Source organism: Grampus griseus, assembly GCF_964374135.1.
Source record: "Grampus griseus genome assembly, chromosome: 8".
Lineage (NCBI taxonomy): Eukaryota > Metazoa > Chordata > Mammalia > Artiodactyla > Delphinidae > Grampus > Grampus griseus.
In genome coordinates, this window is record NC_139002.1 from 69,202,434 (window position 1) to 69,223,386 (window position 20,953).

A 20,953-nucleotide genomic window follows, 5' to 3' on the forward strand; every position below is an offset into this window, starting at 1 on the left:
GTAAGGGATGTCGAATGCTGCGCCTTTAAGACCCCCAGAGATGGGCTTCCCTGGTGGCGCAGTGGTTAAGAATCTGCCTGCCAACGCAGGGTACACAGGTTCAAGCCCTGGTCTGGGAAGATCCCACGTGCCACGGAGCAACTAAGCTCGTGCACCACAACTACTGAGCCTGCGCTCTGGAGCCCGTGCGCCACAACTACTGGGCCCGCGTGCCACAACTACGGAAGCCCACATGCCTAGAGCCTGTGCTCCGCAACAAGAGAAGCCACCGCAAAGAAAAGCAGCCCCCGCTCACCGCAACTAGAGAAAGCCTGCGCTCAGCAACAAAGAGCCAACGCAGCCAAAAATAAATAAATAAATAAGCTTAAAAAAAAAAAAAAAAAAGACCCCCAGAGATGCTCCCAAGGGGCAGGGTTAGGGGTGCTGCCCCTACAGGTTGCCTTGCAGGCACCTTCAGCCAGACCTGGCCTGGCTCATCCTCCCTCCCTGGCTCCGGCTGGACTTCCTTGCAGCCCTCGCCTGTTGGGAGGCAGATAGCCCGGCTTAGCGTGCCCTCTCCTGTGTGATGTCAGAATCTCGCCTGGCCTGGCCCCTCTTTTACTTCTCTGCTCTGACCCCAGCACTAACGTCTTTCTAATTGCTGGAGATAGGGCAGAAGGTGGGGAGGAGAGCGTGGGAAGATTGGGTCATGAGGGGCTGGGCTGGGAGGCAGAGACGTGCCCCATCCACCCCTTCAGCTCCCTGTTTGACTCCGAAGAGACGCAGACTTCCATAAGCATTCTGAAGGATACGATGAAAGTCCAGAAAATGAGGTTAAGCCCAGGATTGGCACGCTGGTTACCAAACGAGCTAAACCAATGCCTGGGGTAACAGAGGCACACAGAAGGCTGGCCCTCTCTGTGAGGTCATGGCATGATGCCCGTCTCAGAGCTCTCCACCTGCCAGAGACAAGTGTGGGTGCAGGGGCAGCAGGGCAGGCCCAGGCGGCTCTGATGCGCCCTCTTCCTCTCCAGCTTCAGAAACGTCAAGCTGCTTTCACAAAACCATCTCACGGGAAAATTATTATCTACGGGCATTATGCAATTTTCCCATCAGGATTACAGGCTGTGTTTGAAAAGAAATAAAAAGAAATTGAATTTGAAATGCTTCTGTGAAACCACATCGTCTTCTTGTGGATCTGTTAATGGGCTTCAGATACGCTCTCTGGCTTTGAAATAGCTGATCAGACGGCCACTTGTGATGGCATCTGCTTCCTAGGAGCAAGGTGGGGCATAGGCACCTATAAACAGCCAGCCCAGGTCACTGGGGTGTCCATCGGAGGCAGGCTCAGAGCCTGTGAGCCTCACCATGGTTCCTAAGGTGGCCTCCGCGTCCTGTCCCTTCCCCCTCCTTCTACTATCAGGCAGGTCTAGCAGAGTTCTCTGGCTGGCACTCTCCACTGGCTCTTCCAGCGCCCGCCAGCTCAGCGCGCAGGTCCGTCAGTGTCACTTTACCCAGCTGTGGCTCCATCCTGCGCTGTGGAGTCCTGGTGGCCTGGGGCTCAGAAGGACGCCAGCCCCTTCCTCAGCACAGCCTGTCATTCAAACAGCAAAGATTGATCAAGCACGTTCTAAACACTGATAGTACAGCGGTGAGTGAGCAAAACAGACAAAAGCCTTTGCCCGCGTGGAATGCCTATTCCAGCAGGGGGAGATCAATGATAAAAAGAAAGCAAAATACGTAGTATGTCGGATGGGGACAAATGTTACGGGGAAACAATAACCAGATAAAGTAGTGCGGGTGTGCCAGGTCGAGGAAGGGGCAGGGAATTGCTCTTTTGCACAGTGTGGTCAGCAGAGGCCTCACTGAGCAGGTGACATTTGAGCAAAGACCTGGAGGAGACAGAGGAATGCATGCTCTGGTGTCTGGGAGGACAGCACCCCAGGCTCAGGGGGCAGCAAGTGCTAAGTGTGCCTGGCACGTCTGAGGAGAAGACATCCAGGGCGGCTGGGAGCAAAGTGAGCAAGGGGGAGAGAAGTTAGGGATGAAGCTAGTGAGGTAACGGGGGGCAGAGCAGATCATGAAGGGCCAAGGGGGCCATGGCGAGGTCCCCATTGGCTGTGCGGTGTGATGCCATTAGAGGATTTTGACCAGAGGGATGGCATGATGTGGCTGCTGTGTGAGAAGGAGCCTGGAGGAGGGCGAGGGAAGAGGCAGAGAGACCGGCCAGGAAGCAGTTGCAATAATCTAGGCAAACGATGATGGTGGCTTGGACCAAGATGGTGCTGAAGACACAGGGAGGATACAGTTCAGGCCCTGTTCTAATGATGGTGACAGACAGTGGTTGGCTCATAAATACATTTTAGAAGTGGAGTTGATAGATGTGCTGAAGGATCCGAGGTGGAGTATGAGAGAGAGAAACATCAAGGATGAGAAACTAGAAGGACAGCATGGCCATTTCATGGAATGGGAAGAATGAGAGAGGCCAGGTTTGGGGAGGAGACGATCAGGAGTTTGGTTTCAGACATGTTGAGTTTGAGATACCAATTCAACATCCAGATGAAAGTGTTAAGACCGTTAACGTACAGGCTGGAGTTCAGAGGCGGGCTTGAGGTGAAGATGACAATTTAGGAGTCATCGGTGTATGCGCAGCTTGTATTTTAAGGCATGGGACAAGAGGAAATCGCCAAGGCAGTGTGAATAGAAAAGAGCAGAGCACCAAGGGCTTGCGTACAGGGGCACTCCAATGTTTGGAGGAAGATGAAGTGGGTCAGCAAGGGAGACCGAAGAAGAATGAGGTGAGGAGAAAATTAAGAGGCGGCGAGTGCCAGAGCCAGGCGGAAAGTGATTCAAGGCAGAGGGAGTGACCAGCTGCATTAAATGGTCCGGAAGCTAAGAGCTGGGCGCTGACCATTGGCACAGAGAGAGGTGAGTCTCAGTTACTACGTCTGGGAAAGGAGGACCATTTGCTGCCTGCCTCAGAGGGCTACGGTGCAGCCCACTTGAGACCACGGGCAAACTGTAGAGCACCACCAAATGTGAGCTGTTTTTATTTCTGACCAGAGGCTGTTGAAATGAGGGGAGGCATCCTGGGCACAATTGATGTTAAAGATGCTTAACCTCCATCATCGCCTCATAAAGTGTCTCATTTCCTGCTGCTCGTCACCAGGACACTCACCGAGGGATGAAAAAGTCCCCTTCCGAGGTGGAAGCCATCGGGACTGATATTTTTTATGGGTGGTCAGTGGGAATTCTGGGAAACGGTAGGAGCAAATAATGGAACCAGACACTGCTCACTGGGGTCTTTACACAGGATGACAGGTGCTGCCCTTCTAGAGGGAATCGGGTGACCCTGTGCCTCAAAGCAAGGGCTCCTTGGAGAAAACTGTCAGCCAGGGGCAGCCGTGGTCTTGCTGAAAAACAAGCAAAATAGGGGAGGGACAAGAGGGAGATGGAGGAGAAGAATCGTCAGGGAAAGTGGAAAGAGCATGAGCTCTGGGGTCAGACACATCTGTATTGGAACCATGGTTACTGGGCAGTCTTCACAAGGCACTTGACCTCTTTGACCCTCAGTTTCCTCATCTGCAAAATGAAATGGCAGCTATTCCCAAGGTTTTCCTGAGAAACAAGCTGATAAATGGGGAAATGCACGGTGGGGTGGGGGGTCTCTGTGTGCACACACATGGATCACTGCCCCTGCGTTTAGTGTCATCGGCTTGCCTTCTCTTTAGTAGCAGCAGTTTCTCTCCAATTCAAGGACCCTGTGCTCCCCCCTCTTTATCAAAACCAGTTCTCAGGACAGCATTACCATTAGCAGTATCGTGAACACTGTATGATAATCCCCCCGGCATGGCTGTAATATTCAGAACTCAGGGTAGGCTAGGACACGCCCTGAAGGACAGCGGAAGCACGGGTGGGGGAGGGGTGGGGCCCAACCTTTCAGGAGACCCCTCCCTCCTGCCCCACGGCTTACCCTCCCAGCCCCCTCCACCTGGGTTCACAGGCTGACAAACGTGGTCTCCAGACTGAGGTTTAAACTCTAGACGTGCCGTTTGACTAACGGTGTAACTACTTTCGCCAAAGAAATGTATTGCTGAGGATTAAAAAGTATATACTGACCTTTCAGACGCCTGGTAAGGATTTAATCAGATACTATATATAAGGTAATTAGCAAGGTGCCTAGCACATGAAAACAGTGGATCGTTGCTGTTGTTGTTTCAACTTGTTTTGATTCCTTCCCCTCATGGATTGCATCTCATTTCTCTCCTTGGGGGGCAGGAGGCAAGTTGGCTGGGCTGACTCCCAGACTGCTGGTCTGGGGCAGGACGTGCTATGGTGAGGAAGCTCAGCTTCAGTGCCAGGCGGAGCAAAAGGGGCCTTCGGATGAAGAAACAGGTTGTGGTTCAGGACTGCGAGACAAAGGCGAAAGCTCAGGAGCCAGGAAGGTGCAGGAACAGAGAAGAGGCGAGAAGCAAGGCAGGGAGGAGGGGACAGACTGCCTGTTGCCGTGAGCACGACTGAGATGCCGGAGCTCTCCTGCCTTGGGAGCTGGCTCTGGGGGGGCATGGGAGGGTCAGTGTGGGGGTAAGGATGTTCAGACACCAGCCGTCACCCAGCCCCCCAGACTCACATTCTGCCCCTCTGCTCTGCTTAGACGTGACATCTCCTGATATCCATGTGATTTCTGCCCCTGACCTGTCCCAGACTTGTTTCCACTCCACAGGAGTCCTCCTTCCTCTGGACCTGACCTCAGCCCATGGCCTGATTTAGTAGGCCATGCAATTTTCATTTGCTACCTGAGGAAGTCTGAGTACAGTTGTAACATCTTCACAATATGTTTACCAAAAGCAAAATGGAAGAACTCATCCCCGGGAAGACGGACATGAGTACCCTGTAGTTTCTTGGAGGTTTTTTATTTTAATTGGCATATCTCTGGGAAAGTGCTAACGTCATGCGAACGAGGCGTGAACTGAGTGCCCTGAAATACTTTGAAAACAGTCCTATGGGAGATGGATGGATAAGGGCTTTAAGGATCTTGAAAGATCCTTTCTGGGCTTTAGAGACTTGTTAAAACAGATTTTCATTTAAGTCTGAAGTTTGGGTTGCTTACTGTGAATTTAAATTCTTCAGTCTTCAGAATGTGAAGTACCTGGAGCCCCAGTGCCCCCATCCAAAGCTCACCCGGCTACATTAGCCTTTAAATAAGGGGACATCCTCCTGAGGCCTTGTGGCTTTGTTGATGCTACTGTGTGCTCCATTCTCTGTACTCAGGCAGTACAAATCCCATCTTGGCCCGAATGTGAATAAGAATAAGAGTAGTAGCTAGTATTGATGCTGATACAGGCACGGTTCTTAGCACGTTACTTGAATTATGTCATTTTGTCCCCCTAATAACACCATGTGGTAGATATACTTTTTAACCCTATTTCAGAGATGAAAAAGCTAAGGGAAGTCAGAGACTTGCCAAAGGACACAGAGCTAGTCACGGTGCGGTCAGGATTTGAAATCAGGTGTGACTCTAGGGCTTATGCTCTCAACCATGCTACTTTCCTGCCTGCTGGATTAGTAAAGATGAAAAAGATTGATAGTATCCAGTGTGCCCAAAGTTGTAAAGACATAGGCACATACACATTCTTGCTGAAGTATCAATTGGTACAGACGTTTGGAGGACAATCTGGTAGGCACTACCAAAATTGTCAATTTGCTTCATCATTTGATCATTCCTGGAAGTCTATGACACGGGAACGTGTAAACAAAGAAATATGTACACAAGTGTTCATTATAGCATCATTTATATAAACAATTAAATATCCAGCAATAATGCCAGTTAAATAAGAGAACATGCACGCTATGGAATTCTGCACATACATCAACAAATGGTGTGGCTTTGCTTTTTCACCAATTGACTGAGTATCCACAGCACTTGGACATGGCCATGAACAAGCCAGACCCTCTCCAATCCTATAGAGCTTTGGTTCTACTAGAGAATTTTGATGCTTCAAGAAAAATATTTAGTTTTTTAAATATATTTTCCAGAATGTTCCTGTGTTATTTCACTGGCTAACATAAAAGATCACAACAAGGAACTGTTGATCATGCAGATGGTGCGTAACCTTGAGATGAAACAGTTTACAGGAAGAAGTTGTTCTAGTGCCTGCAGACGTGGAACCACCATCTTTGGAGCCTCCATGGCTCTAAAAAATACAGATGGAATGCCAGCACCACAAACACTAGTGGAGGGCCCCAAAAATTTCTGTTGAGTTATATGCTGCAAAAGCAAAATCAGTGTCATTAGTTGGGCCTTGAAAACCAAGATTTAATTGTAATACAGGGTGCATCTGCAGGGCCAGCTAACTTGGTGGCCCCCTTAACTCCACCCACATTGATTTTATTTTTTAGTAAAGTATTTCTTCAAGGGCAAAAGGACTGTCTTCAGACAGTACCTCATTACTTGGATCTCATACTTGGATTTCTTTTTTTCTAAGTCTTGACCTGGCTTACCCTAATTTGAAGATCTCTAACACTTTAAAAATCAAGAAAAGGGGAATTATATTGCCATAGGTACTGACATGGAAAGTTTCCCATGATATGATAGTAAGGGGAAAATGTAAAAATCGTGGTGCAGAATAAGATATTCAATATGATGCAATTTTTGTGGGAAAAGCTGTATTAATGTATGTGCACACACACACATAATACCTAAGTATAGTAAAACGTCTGGAATGATATGTACTGAACTGTAACACTCTGGAGAAGGAGGTGGGAGAAGCCAGGGTGCATGCTAAAGCAGAATGCTCAGCATTTACTTTGTGTGCTTCTGTGATGCTAAATTTTTCCACAAAAAGCATGTATTATTCTGAAATTAAAAATCAAAGAAAAAAGCTAGCTGATGCGGGCCACGTAGGCAAAACTCAGGGATTAAGAAATCACCCTGGAAGTTGTGGGGAGCTGTTGCAGGGTTTAGGCGGGCAATAGGTATGGTCAGGTTTGCAGCAATGTCAAGGGTGGACTGGGGAAAAGCGAGAAGATACTAGAGCCCGGGGCCACTGGTGAGGAGACCGTGTAGGACTCGAGATAGTAAGGCTGTGAATGCAGTGGATCTTGGGGCCCAACGGCTGTGAGGGGTAAGAGATGGAGGAATGCAGGCAGCTGGTGGATGTGCCCGACGGGGTCCACTGAGGAAGAGCAGTGCTCTAGGGGCAGATGAAGAACTCGTTGTGGGACATGGAACGTATGAGCTAAGTACAGGAAACCCAGGTCACAGGAGACCAGCTCGAGTCTTACATGTGACTTCATGTCAGGCAGCTTCTCTCAGTCACTCAGCAGATGCGTATTAGGAGTGAGTCAGGGATACAGTCTCAACAAATAAAAAAATCTCCCATGAGAAATGTAAAGCGCTCTGTTGGGACTTGGAAACGCTCTCCCTGCAGACATGTGAGCGGGGGGGTGTCTGTGCATCCACAGATTCTTTCCTGTGATCAAAAGGGGGAACCCCCAAGGAAGCCTGAGCTCAGAGCAGGCTGCGAGCGTCTTGGGGGACGGGGTGCTCTGTGGGCCTCACTTCTACCCTCGCCCCACCAGGACCATCAGTAGGTGCCCAGGCCGAGCAGGGTCTGGTTAAGCTCCTGTCCCCTCTGAGCTCCCCACCCTGCTCCAGCAACCCATTCCCTGGCTGCAGACCAGGTGCTCCAGACCAGAGGCTTTTTCTAATCTTGCGGCCTGAGCCTGGAGGCACCTCTGACCTCCTCCTTGCATGGGATTTTCTGGGCAAGGTACCCACCAACTAAGGAGAAGTTCATCGATTCATCCCAAATATATGCTAGGTACCTACTGCCAGGAATAAGTCTAAGGACTGGGGCAGAGCTGTGGGCCATCCAAGCCAGTCTCTGCCCTTCGGGAACTCAGAAACGTGTTCATTCGGCAACAGAGCTCTTGCTGCCCCTGCTGGTGACATCCTGGGCTTTTCCGTGCAGCGTGGACAGTGGTGTCTGAGCACTGCTGGGCCCCGGCCCCGGGGAACGGGAGCTCCAGGACCAGCTGAATCCACTCTGGGGAAACCCCAGCCAAAAGTCAATTTGGACCTGTGGAAGCTTAAGCCTTGAAAAGCCTATGGTAGCCCTCAGCCCCAATGTGTAATTGAAAATAAAAACCCAAACAAATCTCGAAGGAAAGTTAAGCAAGATTAACAAAATTCTGATTTTTCCCCATGATGGTGACTTAAGGCTTTCCTTCTAAATGTTAATTATCAAATTCTTCCTCAAAAAATTCTTTTAGGTTCCCAGGCTTTAAGGGTGCCCTACACACTGTCCAAAGCAAACTAGAGCAGGATTACATGAGTGGCCCAGGAGTGTGGGCCCCAGGCTTCATCTTGCCCTCCTTGTTCCAAGGGAGTCTGATCCAGTATGTGAGTCTCGACAGCAGGAGAGGCCTCGGGGGTGACAACCCTTGGGGTCAGATGGTGGCTGCAGTGTGGCTGGAGCAGGCCCCAGTGGAAGCCTGGACACAGCATGACCTGCCCTCCAGGCTGGACATGATGTGCAGGTCTGGCCATCCCAGGGGGAGGGCAAGTTAAAGCCTGGCTCCTGTGGAGAAGGGTCTGCGCTGGAACCCTGAAGTGTGTCTCAGTGGGCCCCTCGGTGTCCAGCACACAGCAGGCACCCTGGACGCAGCCCCACCTCCTGGGACTGCCGAGACTCCAGGGCTCTTCACCCGGGGGCAGGTAGAGTCTCAGCAGCAGGTAATGGCATGGGGGGTGGACAGCGTCACTATGTCAGAACCCTCCTGCTCCCTGAGCCCAGCTCTCCTCACTAAATACCTGTGGTCCTTTTTTACAGAGCGATGAGGTCCTCACTGTCATCAAAGCCAAAGCTCAGTGGCCAGCCTGGCAGCCTCTCAACGTGTAAGTAGCAACAGGGCCCTGTCCAGCCCCCGGCCTGGCCTTGTACGTGGAGCCACCCGCCTCCTGGCCGCCGCATGCCAGTCATGTCGTAAAAGTCAGCACTGCCTCTCAGGTGGCTGAGCAGGTGAGGTGCACTGCTCATGTGTGCAGTACCAAGCGCCCCTACCTCCTCGGGGAATGCAGGCTTGGTCTCTGTGTCCCCCATGGCTTTAACATTGCAGAGGACCCCACTCAGACACTGGAGGTGTTGAGAACACGGTTAACTATAAAGCTTTGAAAATCAGGGGGAGAATTCTAAACTGAGATATAAAATTGAGGGTCACCAAGGAATGGGAGACAATCAACACCAAGGACATGGTTGAGAGACAGCTTGAGAATGAGAGTCAAGGGCTTGGGACTGAGTCCCGAGGAGCTCCAACATCTAATGCTGAGGAGGAGTTGCCTGCATAGGAAGCAAAATGGAATAGCAAGGAGATTGGGGAAGGAAGCTTGGTAACAGGGAAGCCAAGGGAAGAAAGCATTCAAGAAGGATAGCTGTGTCCAGGGCAGCTGAGAGATCAAGGAAGACCAGAGTTGCACGATGCCAGTTGGATTGATCAACATGAAGATCATCAGTGACCTTATTAGGAATCCTTTCTGCTGAGTTATGGGGGGAGGGTAAACAGCCTGCAGCAGAGTGAAATGTGAACAGAAAGTGAGGTTATGGAGTCAGTGAGTACAGACAACTCTTCTGTGAAGTTTGATGTGAAAGAAGAGAGACTGGACAGTAGCTCCAAGAGGATGAAAGAGTCAATGGAGCTTTTTTTTTTTTCCTGAAGATTTGAAAAAAATATTTGGGGACACCTTCCCACCCTTCACCCATCCCTCAGATATCTTGAGACCCCAGTGGAACAGAATTCATCCATGGCAAACAATCAGATTTCCCAAATTCCCAAAGCCTCTCCACTGAGTGCTATCAGCTTGTTAAGGGAAAGGAATTTTCCTTTGGTTTTCCCATACCCCAGTCTCCCCTTTCCTCTTCCAAATCTCATTAGGAAGTCAAATTAGGAAGCCTACACGCAGCCAAGTTTTGTTTTGCAGAAACAGCCCTGCACCTCCTTGTGAGCCTGCTCTATTGAGGTTAATGGGATTCCAGCCTCCCTCAGGCCAGTGGAAAGCCAGGGTGACCTACTTTGTGAGGTCCTGCCCAGAGAAACTGACTTGTTTTTCAATGATCTTCCATCTTTATCCCCAGGACCACTTCTCAAAGGACAGCCATGAATGAACAAATTAGCTGCTGACTTGTTTAGCTCAATAAATCAAGTTGTGCCTCCAAAAGCCCAGAGTACAGGTAGAGACAGGAAAGACAAATTCGGAGCAAAAGCCACATCCTCCACAAGTTCTTCCGGCGCCTGAGTAGAAAATGCCCAGGTTTCCTGCAAATCAATGCTGAATTTCCACCACTCAGTTAGTTCCTCCAGTTAGTTAAGTCTGACTGTTAGGAATTACTGGAACTTTTAAAAATAAATTTTATTCCTTTCCTTATGATGAATCCTCTAAAGGACTGTAGTCTCCTTAATTATTCCCAGCCATTCTGATTAATTAACCTTTGTTTAGACAGATCTGTTTGTGAGACAGATGAGAGGCAGGTGAAATAGAGACATGGTCACCCTTTCCAGAAACTATGCCTGTGGAGGGTCTGTGCCCCCTTAATCATCCCAGCCATGGTTCCCAGGGGGCCAGAGGCATCTTTCTGTCAAATCAGGGCTGGAAGTTTCAGGGTGCTCCTGGTCTCCTGTAGAACCTGCTCAGGTCCGTTGATGTCCCCAGGACTATAAAGGAAGACTTGCCTTGGACTAGAGAACGCAGAAGTCTAACAGGCCAGATGGACTCGGAGCCCTAGATACCTCCAAGTTATAAACAGAGTTGTCCAAGGCAGAGACCTCTCTGAAACCTTCCTCCAGCCACACAGACTTCAGCCTAGTGAATGGCTCTAGCACCGCCTAGTGTCGAGATTGAGTTTCTGCAACTTTGAAAGCTCTTTATTGAGGATTATTTGAAATGAACAAGAGGGACAGAACTCAGCATATGAGTGACCTGAGTCTCACAGATATGGATCTGTAACTTAGAATGGTATAGTAAGTCTCTAGAAGGACCATAAAAATCCTTTATTGCCTCTTTTCTTTCGTCGTGTTTTGAAAGCTTTGTTTAGAAAAGCGGAGTGAGAAGGAAATCAACATTTACCAAGTCCTTTTATGGTGCCAGTCACGATGATAAGCCATTTCCTCACTAAAAGCCCTGGGGTGGGTCTGAGGATGCTCCCATTTTGCAGATTAGTAATTGTAAAGGGAGACGAGGTCAAAGCTGCTGTCACATAGCTAAGAAGTGACTGAACCAGGGCTCAAATCCAGCTGTCTCTTCCAGTCCCCTTTGTTCTCTCCCACATCACGCTGCCTCTCTGAATGGAAAAAGGCACAAGATATCTCTGTGTCTTCATTTGGTTTTCATTTTTCTGGTATGAATTGTCTGTTCATAACTTTCCTTTACCTATTGGGATTGTGGTGGTTTTTGTTGTTTTTTTTTTTTTTTTTTACAGATTTGGACTAGCTCTGTACATACTATAGATATTAACATTTGTCAGTCAAACTAGAGGGATACATTTTTGCTAACATGTCATTTTTCCTTTCTAATTCAACACTGTTGTTTCCATTATGCAGATGTTTTTAGTTGGTATATAATTCAATGACTTTTGTGATTGCTTTTATTGTTTCAAAGCTGAGAAAATTAACATTTCTCTAACAGATCAAAAACTTGACTTTTTTCCCCTATGATCTGGTTGTTTTTTACTTAACTCTGAGTTTTTGCTGTTTGGGGGGATGTGTGTGTGTGTGTGTGTGTGTGTGTGTGTGTGTGTGTGTGTGTGTGTGATATTACGTGTGATACCGTATTTTTTTAAACTGCAATTAAGTTAGCCCAACCCCACTTGTTGCATGATCTTTCCTCTCCCCCTCAATTTTATATGAGTCCTTATCTAAGGTTTCTGGAATCTTCAGCCTGTGCCACTGATCTTTATTTCTATCTTATCCTGGATATTACACCATTTTCATTATCATACGTTATAGTATATTGTTATATGGTATGGCCAGATCAATTCTCTTTGCCAGAAAAGTGATAAAAATTTAAATCCGAGATAGAAAAATAAGATCAAATTAATAAAATGCTTTATATGGGAAGACATGGCATATAAGAAAGGCATGAATAAGAATTTTTATTATGGTTTGGACAAATTAAAGAATTCCAGTCATATCTAGCATTTCCTAAAGAAAACTCACATATATTCTTATCCATTTCATTATTTTAAATAGCATTTTTATTATAGAAGTAATAAATACTTTGAGGTAATTTTAAAATTAGGTCTGAAGGCCAAAGGAAGTGTTAAGAGCTCCATATTCATTTCCTAGATTAACTCATTTATTTCAACAAATACTTGAGAATCTAAAGCATGCCAAATTCTAAGCCAGGCACCGGGATATAGCTGTAAACAGGACAAAAATGGTCCCTGTTCTTTTGGAAACTAACAGGGAAGATGGAAATTAAACAAGGAACTCCAAGGAAAGAGTGAGTTCAACATGCTCTGGGAAGGTACACCAGGGGTCCTAAGCAATTAGAGGTGAGGGCAGGAAACATTTCCTCCCCTGAAGCTGGGGGGCCTGAGGATGAATTTTCCAGTCAAGGGTACAAGAAAAGAGCAGCACGTAACTGAACATGTTATAAAATCGTTCCCAGGCTTTTACAGCCAAATTTACCATATCACCCAACCTAAGGTCAGGCGTTTTGTGCAGGGATCAGTTGCCCCAAATTTTCTACCCCTTGAAACACTTACCAAGGTCTGGGGGATACCTCACTCAGGTTACAGATTTGGCCAAAATGCATTAGCAGAGAATGATTGTATAAGCCTTGTAAAACACAGGAGGTTCTCAGATGGTTACATCCTTCAGCTGGGCAGAGTAGCAGGGTGGTGTGTTGGATGGGGGTTGGTTTCGTTTCTCCAGCTGTGGATTCCCAAGTAGAGCTGGTTTTGTCCTCTTAGGTTGTCATGATGAATAGCTTCATCCATGGGGTACAGGATATGAAAGACCACCAGACCCACAACCATATGCTCAGGGAGATGGGTAGGTAACAGGTGTAGTGGTTGGTCTCTATGGCAACGGAAGAGAAGCCTTCCTCCAAAGCACTGCTGGACTCCCGAGGGGTCCCGAGCCAAGCAGCCCCGCTCTGCCCACATGCCCGTGCTCTCTGCCAGGCAGTTACTGGAAGGCAGACCCCAGACGGTGTCCTGTTAATCCCTAGGTGAGCAATGCCGCAGCTCCCCAGACTGCAATTGTTGTAGAAGCCAGGTCTTTAAAGAAGCTGCTAAAAGCAATGACCTACATGCCAGAAAATGCATGCATGGGAAAAGGAAATGAAATCCCCCAATTTGTACCTAACTAAATAGCAGACTATGGAAGTGTGGGACTTTAGCAGTTTATAAAGGCCTCCTAACATATCATCTGAGCCTCACAGCAACACGGCAGGTGGGTAATGTCAGATGAAGAAACTGAGACTGGAAGAGGATGAGAGTTACTTGCCCAAGATCTAGTAAGTAGTGGAGCTCAAGTCATCCTACATCTACTTGTTCAGCTGGCCCACTGGAAACCTCGTATTGGGATATGGCTGTGAAACAGGTTTTTGCCCTCAAAGGGCTCCTAGTCTAGCGGGGGAGACCAAACAGTGAGGAAGAGATTACAATCAAAGGGTACAGCTCAGAGACCTACACAGAGTGTGTGGAAATACAGACCAAAGGCACTGGTCTCAGTGCAGGGGATTAGAAAGGCTCCTGGATGAGGTGACTCATGACCTGAGGCTTGGAAGATGAGTAGACCAGTGATTCTCAAATTTGAGGCACATTAGAATCACCTGGAGGGATTATTAAAACAAAATGCTGGGTCCTACCCCAGTCTGTAAGTAAATCTGGGGTGAGGCCCAATAATTTGCATTTCCAACAAGTTCCCAGAGGACGCCTTGGAACGCCCAGAGGTTCCAAGGACCACACTTCGAAGGCCACTGAAGGAGAGCCTTCCCAGCAGATGCAAGTGCACGTGGGTCCTGATGCCAAAGCCAGGTTCAGGCCGGGCTCTTCCTCCACTCAGGTTCCAGAACCTACACTGGCATCAGGCTGAAGTGAGAAGTGCATTCAGGAAGGCCTCCTTCCCCTTGCCTCTCTTTTCTGATCTCCATATGACCCTTCAGTGCTGCTTTACTCAGTAACAGTAATACAGCAAGTCCCCTACATACGAATGAGTTCCGTTCCTGCGTTCTAAAGTCCAATTTGTTCATAAGTCCAACAAAGTTAGCCTAGGTACCCAACTAACACAATCGGCTATATAGTACTGTACTGTAATATGTTTATAATAGTTTTCAGACAAATAATACATAAAAAACAAACAAAAAAATAAAACATTTTTAATCTTATAGTACAGTACCTTGAAAAGTACAGTAGTACAGTACAACAGCTGGCATACAGGGACTGGCATCAAGTGAACAGGCAAGGAGAGTTACTGCCTGGAGGAGGGAGAGGAGGTGGGAGATGGCAGAGCTGAAGGATCGTCAGCAATAGGAGACGGGGGGCGAGCTGCAGTTTCACTCACGCCTGACACTGATGGAATGCACATTCGCATCTTTGAAAGTTCGCAACTTAAAGGTTCATATGTAGGGGACTTACTGTAGAATAATTGGTCAGGTGCCAGACACTGAGCTAAGTACTGGATGCGAGTTCTGCCATTAAATGCTAACAATAACCCTTTGGGGTAGAAGTTATGGGGATCCCCATTCTGTAGATTTGGATACTGAGGCACAGAAAGGTTTAGTCATTTGTCCAAGGATACGCAGCTCTAAGAGGTGGTATGGGATGATGCACACCCAGGCTTCCCGCCTTCTCTGCTTGTTGCCCGATCCCATCCGGCCTGCCCAAGGGGCCCAGTTTCACAGGGCCCAAGCAAGCCTGGAGTCATCGCTTTCTGGGGACAGATGAGGGCAGCCGGAAGCAGCTGGTCCCAACAGACAGGCACAGACTCCCAAACAACTGCCAACCGGACTGAACAGACGCGTTGGTCCCCAGCTAAGGATTCCCCATGATCGGCAGCCTGGGCGGAGAGTCAGGCAGAGCCGTCTTCATGCCTCAGCCTCACCAGCTGCGTCTCAAAGTTTATTAATTTGTATACGCTTTCCTTTCTCCTTTACAAAATGAGCTGATAATTCTAACCCCCACAGGAGTATCATGAAGAGAAAATAAAATAACGCAGGTATGCCACCAGGTGTGGCTGACTGTAGCTCTCCCACCACGCCTCTCAGTGGGCTGCCGCCGCTGATCCCATACAGCTCTGGCCACTCCTAGGACCTTGTCTTAGCAACACGAGGACACAGAGGTTGAAGAGCTGCCTCTCACAGCTTGGGGGCCGTCAGCCAAAGGTGTCTGGCTCTACAGCTGGGTCCCTGCTCGCCTACTGGAGGAAACGGCCAAGGAACCAGCTGTGAGGCGATGGGTGAGCTCTGCTGCCAGGGCGGGGCCTTGCTCTGAGCAGCCTCCGGGGGCACAGGAGGCAGCAGGCTGGGCAGATAATCCCGCTGATGGCACAGTGTTGCTCTAGAGAGTGACGTGGGGCTGGGGGGGGGGTGGGGACTTAGAAACTGCTGACGAAAAGAACTTGGACCTTGAATTTAAGATGGACTTCAGTTGTGGTCTCCGTTCTGCCACTTCACTGTGACTCTAGACAAGTTACATCACATAACCCTTCTGAGCCTCAGTGTCCTCATCCATAAATTGGAGTCAATAATCCTTACCCCAGGTCTGCTCTGAGGCATCTGGGAAAACGTATAAGGAAAGGCTTGGGGCATCATTAAGCAGTTTTTGTCAAATTCACCTCACTTCCAATACGGCTGGGCGCACACGTAGCCCGTAGTATTTGTTCATTCGCTTATTCAGAAACATTGGCTTAGCATCTACAATGTGCCAGGCACTGGAAATAAAGCCGTGAAGAAGGCAAACAGAATCCCTGCTTTCCCAGAGCTTACGCTCCAGTGAGAAATGAGAGTCAGTAAACAGCTAAACAAATAAGAAAACACAAAATAATAGTAAGTGCTGAAGACACATTAAAAATGGATAGCGTGGGCTTCCCTGGTGGCGCGGTGGTTGAGAGTCCGCCTGCCGATACAGGGGACACGGGTTCGTGCCCCGGTCCGGGAGGATCCCACATGCCACGGAGCGGCTGGGCCCGTGAGCCATGGCCGCTGAGCCTGCGCGTCCGGAGCCTGTGCTCCGCAACGGGGGAGGCCACAACAGTGAGAGGCCCGCGTACCACAAAAAAAAAAAAAAAAAAAGGGTAGTGTAGTAGCATGGTTTCTTTCCACGTGTGGCCAATGGATGGGCTTGGAGAGAGAAACCAGTAATAGCCAAAGGCAGAGACGAGTGGGAGAATCCCCCTTCTTTCTCTCCCTCTCATCCTTTAGCCATCGTCTGGCCAAATGTCCCTCAGAGCATGCACCCCCAGGGCCCCGAAGGTAAAGGTCTCTGTATTTGGTTTCCAGGAGAGCAGCACCCTCGGCTGAATTTTCAGTGGACAGGACACGCCACTTAATGTCCTTCCTGACCATGATGGGCCCCAGTCCCGACTGGAACGTGGGCCTGTCCGCAGAGGATCTGTGCACCAAAGAGTGCGGCTGGGTCCAGAAAGTGGTGCAGGACCTGATTCCCTGGGACGCTGGCACTGACAGTGGGGTGACCTATGAGGTACGTGTGCGCCTGGAGTGGTGAGTGACAAACCTTCCTGAGCGTCTGCTCCTTGTCTGGCCCTGTTCTGGATGCCCCGGCCATGGAGGTGAGTCTGGCCCAGGCTCTGTACCAGATGAACTCACAGTCTGGTAGGGGAGCCCAGCATGGTCCCATCATCACATACTCACATGCTGCGTGACTCGGGCTCCGGGAAGTGTCTATGCAGCTGGTCAGGAGAGCACAGGAAGGGACTCTGCTGAAGAGCAGTTCAGAGATAAGCATTAAGGAACAGCAGGCAAAAGGCATGGAGGCAAAGAGAGAGAGAGAGAATGGGAACTGCAGGAAGTTGACGTGTGTTAAGCTGGGCCAGATTCCGAAGGTTTCCGGATGGCCAGGCTAAGAAGTTTGGAGTCTCCTGTGAATATATTTTCCAGATATGGTCGGCACAGCAACTGCATCAAAATCTGGAATCATCAGAAAACCAGTGGTAGAATAATCTAGAACAGACATTGGTAAACTATGGTTTGGGGGCAACCTGGAGTTTTCTAACCCAGCCTCATGCATTCGACCGCATGTTGTCTGGGGCTGCTTTCTCACTACAACTGAGTTGAGTCGTTGCAACAGACACAGTTGGCCCACAAAGACTAAAATATTTACCATCTGACCCTCCTCAGACAAGTTTGCCAACTCCTGGTCTAGTGGGAAGAACTCTGGATTCAGACCAACCTGGTTCAGCAATATCCTAGCTGGAAATGGCTCTCTAAAACTCGGCATCTTCATCTGGGCATAATCCTACTGTGTACATGGGAGAATTTGAAAGTACAGATCTACAAATGTTCGTGCACAACACATGGCATGAATAAAATTCTGTAAATATAAATAGCAGTTATACTTGTTAAATTCCTTTCAAGGTTTTTGTTCTGATCATATATCAAATCTTTGTGGTTTTTAACCAGTTTTATTTCCCACTCTCTGTATCTGTGTTTTCTCCACTGCAGTCACCCAACAAGCCCACAATTCCCCAGGAGAAAATCCGACCCCTGACCAGCCTGGACCATCCTCAGAGTCCTTTTTACGATCCCGAGGGCGGGTCCATCACTCAAGTAGCCAGAGTTGTCATTGAGAGAATCGCTCGTAAGGTACTGGGTTAGAGCTCACCCTGGCACAGACCCTTCCCATCAGGAGACCAGACCCCTTTCAGCTCTTGAATCATGCGGTCCCTGGCATATTCAGGATGTGGAAGTCCTGGGCCTACCAGAGTTTCTAGAATGCAAATTATTCATAAGATATAAATGAGCAAAATGAACATGGTGGTACAGTTTGACGCTCAACCAAATGATTTGCTCCAGGTAACTAGGCTTCATCATGAATGCCATAATCAATTGCTAATGTCTGTCATGGGTCAGGAAGTGGGAAGTTGTGGCTTTACTGCCATTTCTTTTACCGGTCAGGTTGTAAAAGTGAGCCAGAACTCCGCCATGGCCTAGGATTTGTATACAGGGTGGGCATTCGATTTTATATCCTCTTTCATCTTTCCCCCACACATTCCGTTCTTTAATGTGAGCCCTCCAAGTAAAATTCCTTTTGCAGGGGGAACAGTGCAATATTGTACCTGACAATGTTGACGATATTGTAGCAGACCTGGCTCCAGAAGAGAAAGATGAAGGTGAGTCATCTTCCTTTGTTGCAGGTGGCAACATAAATTGGGAACTAAACATAAACTACCTTTTGGGAAAGCAATTTGCTAACATGTTTTAAGAGCCAAAAATATATCCTTTGATTTGGTAATCCCTTCTTTGCGGATTTCTGCTTGAAATATAATTCAAAACAAGGCCAAGGCTAGGCACAAAGTCTAAGGGAATTGGTGAAGGTATGACACTAGTATCAGGCAAATGGCATTTGCAGCAGATGACTCTCTGCTTTGATTCTCACACTATCCTGTGAGGCAGGAGTGGGTCCATCCACTTCCCCACCAAGGAAAGTGAGCCCAGACCCTACAGTCAGGAGGCAGTGGCAGAGCCCTGGCTTCAGCTCAAGTTCTCTCATAGGGTCTGGAGCCAGACAAGCTGGGCTCTCCTCCTGTGGCCCTGGGCAAGAAGCCCACCTTTCTACCAGTTTCCTCAACTGTAAAATGGGAATAATAGAAGAACCCGCCTTGTAGAGAGCTGTGGTAAGGAGCTAATGGGATAAGATAAATACGGTTCTTAGAATGATGCTGCCACATGATAAGTGCTCAGTGAACAATGGCCACCCTTATTCTCATCATGACACTGTCTGGCTCACTGGGAAGATAGCAACACCACACGAAAAAACCTGTGTTTCCCTCAAATTGCCTGTGATTTGCCTGCACCTGTGTGGAAACGATGTCTGCCATCGTTTGTGTTCATGTGTTGAGGGGAAGGGACAGTAAGAGAATCTTTCCTTATTATTAAGTTACTTAGATTTTTATTACTGGAATGCCCAAACTATAATTTTGAAAGGCAAGTGAATGGCTGCTTGCATCCCCGGAGTACCCAGGCTCCCGGAGGCTGGGCAGACAGCAGGGATTTTCTTGTCCCCGCGTGAGCTCGTCTGGGGAGAGAGGGCCAGTCACAGCTTCCACAGGCTCCCAGGAAAACCATGTCACATACTCTTTCCAGATGACACCCCCGAAACCTGCATCTACTCCAACTGGTCCCCGTGGTCCGCCTGCAGCTCTTCCACCTGCGACAAAGGCAAGAGGATGCGGCAGCGCATGCTGAAGGCGCAGCTGGACCTCAGTGTCCCCTGTCCCGACACCCAGGACTTCCAGCCCTGCACGGGCCCGGGCTGCAGCGATGAAGGTGACGAGACACCCAGGCTCAGGAAGGGAGGGTCCTGCCTGGCCGTGCCAGCCTCTCATACCTGGTCAGGTAGCACCCCCCCAGTGGGGCACTAGGACCCTGACTGTATTTGTCAGTGGGAACCACCAAGGGCAGACTCCCATGTCCAACAGTATCTTGAGGGCTGTGAACACAGACATGTCTTACGACATCAAAAGAATTCTTGAGTTTAACTGACCCCCCCATACCCCCCAGTCATGGAAGAAAATAGACACAAGTTACTGAAGAGCTAGCACACATCTCACTTATGACAAACAACAGATAGCAAGCTGCCTGCTTCTGGGCCTTAACTTCAACCTCTTTTTAAGAAGCAGGTGAACAGCTTGGCCAAGATTGAATCTAAATCACTGCCCTAATTCTGTGTCATTCATGGACCCCCGTGCATGTCCTAGCTCAGCCTGGGTCAGAGCCCTCAGTTCCTTGCGTCAGGACCTTTGGACTGACTGCAGCAATTCTGTAACTGGTCAAAGGTCAGGCTTGAACTATAAGCTTGAACCACCCATGTCATGATGGTTCAGGCTTCAGCATGGCACTACTCTGATTGCTGTGCAAAGGCCAGCTGCCTACTTCCCAGGGTACACTTCCTCTCTCTGACTGAACAGATCTATACTCTGCTCTGATCTTAACTGTCTCAGAGGTGTAACAAGGCAATAGGAAGGGATGTATAGGCTGGGCTGGTTTATGGCAGGAAGAAAACCATTTCCAAGCTGCGGATACTTGAAGAAAGCTCACCACCACTGCAGGTCATTGACTCTCTGGCTCTTCCTGGGGCACAGTCTTAAATACCTCTCCTGGCTGCACTCCACAGTGGTTTATTGCTGTTTGTGCCCATGATAAGGCACTTCAGAAAGGAGTGAACCGTGCATGCACAGGCCATTCCTACGAACAGGCAGGCAGGAAGTTGTGGCAGGACTGACAACGCTGGAGGCTTTCTCTTTCTTGGGGTTGAGGGGAGGCAGATGGGTGGGCTGTCTGTGGCCTGCAGTGGGAAATGAGATCTTTAACCACCCCCTCTACAGGGGTGGAGTTCAGGTGGCTCCCAGGAGGTAATGACAATTCTGAAATATGTTGGGCTCTGCCTGGTGGTGTAGTTTTGGTGGTACACAGCATCAAGTTTATCAACTTAACTATTTTTAATTGTACAGTTCAGTGGTATTGTGTACACACACACACGCAACCATCACCACCCTCTATCTCCAGAACTCCTTTCATCTCGCAAAACAAACTGTAGACCCATTAACCACTAACTCTCCATTCCCCCAACCCCTGGCAACCACTGTTCTACTTTCTAAGAACTGACCATTCTAGGTATCTCATATAAGTGGAATCATACAGTATTTGTCTTTTTGTGACTGGCTTATTTCACTCAGCATAATGTCCTCAGGTTCATCCACATTGTAGGACGTGTCAGAATTTCCGTGTGTCTAA

At 48.6% G+C, this 20,953-nt stretch overlaps 1 protein-coding gene across 1 annotated transcript in view; it reads left to right on the plus strand.

Annotated features, from left to right (window-relative positions):
• SPON1 (spondin 1) overlaps positions 1-20,953 on the plus strand; it is a 275,099-nt gene that overhangs the window by 245,211 nt on the left and 8,935 nt on the right. Inside the window, exons 7-11 of the mRNA XM_082661256.1 lie at positions 8,814-8,878; positions 16,481-16,682; positions 17,663-17,803; positions 18,255-18,330; positions 19,304-19,486. Coding sequence (XP_082517382.1) covers positions 8,814-8,878; positions 16,481-16,682; positions 17,663-17,803; positions 18,255-18,330; positions 19,304-19,486 — 667 coding nt within the window. The remainder of the gene's footprint in view (positions 1-8,813; positions 8,879-16,480; positions 16,683-17,662; positions 17,804-18,254; positions 18,331-19,303; positions 19,487-20,953) is intronic.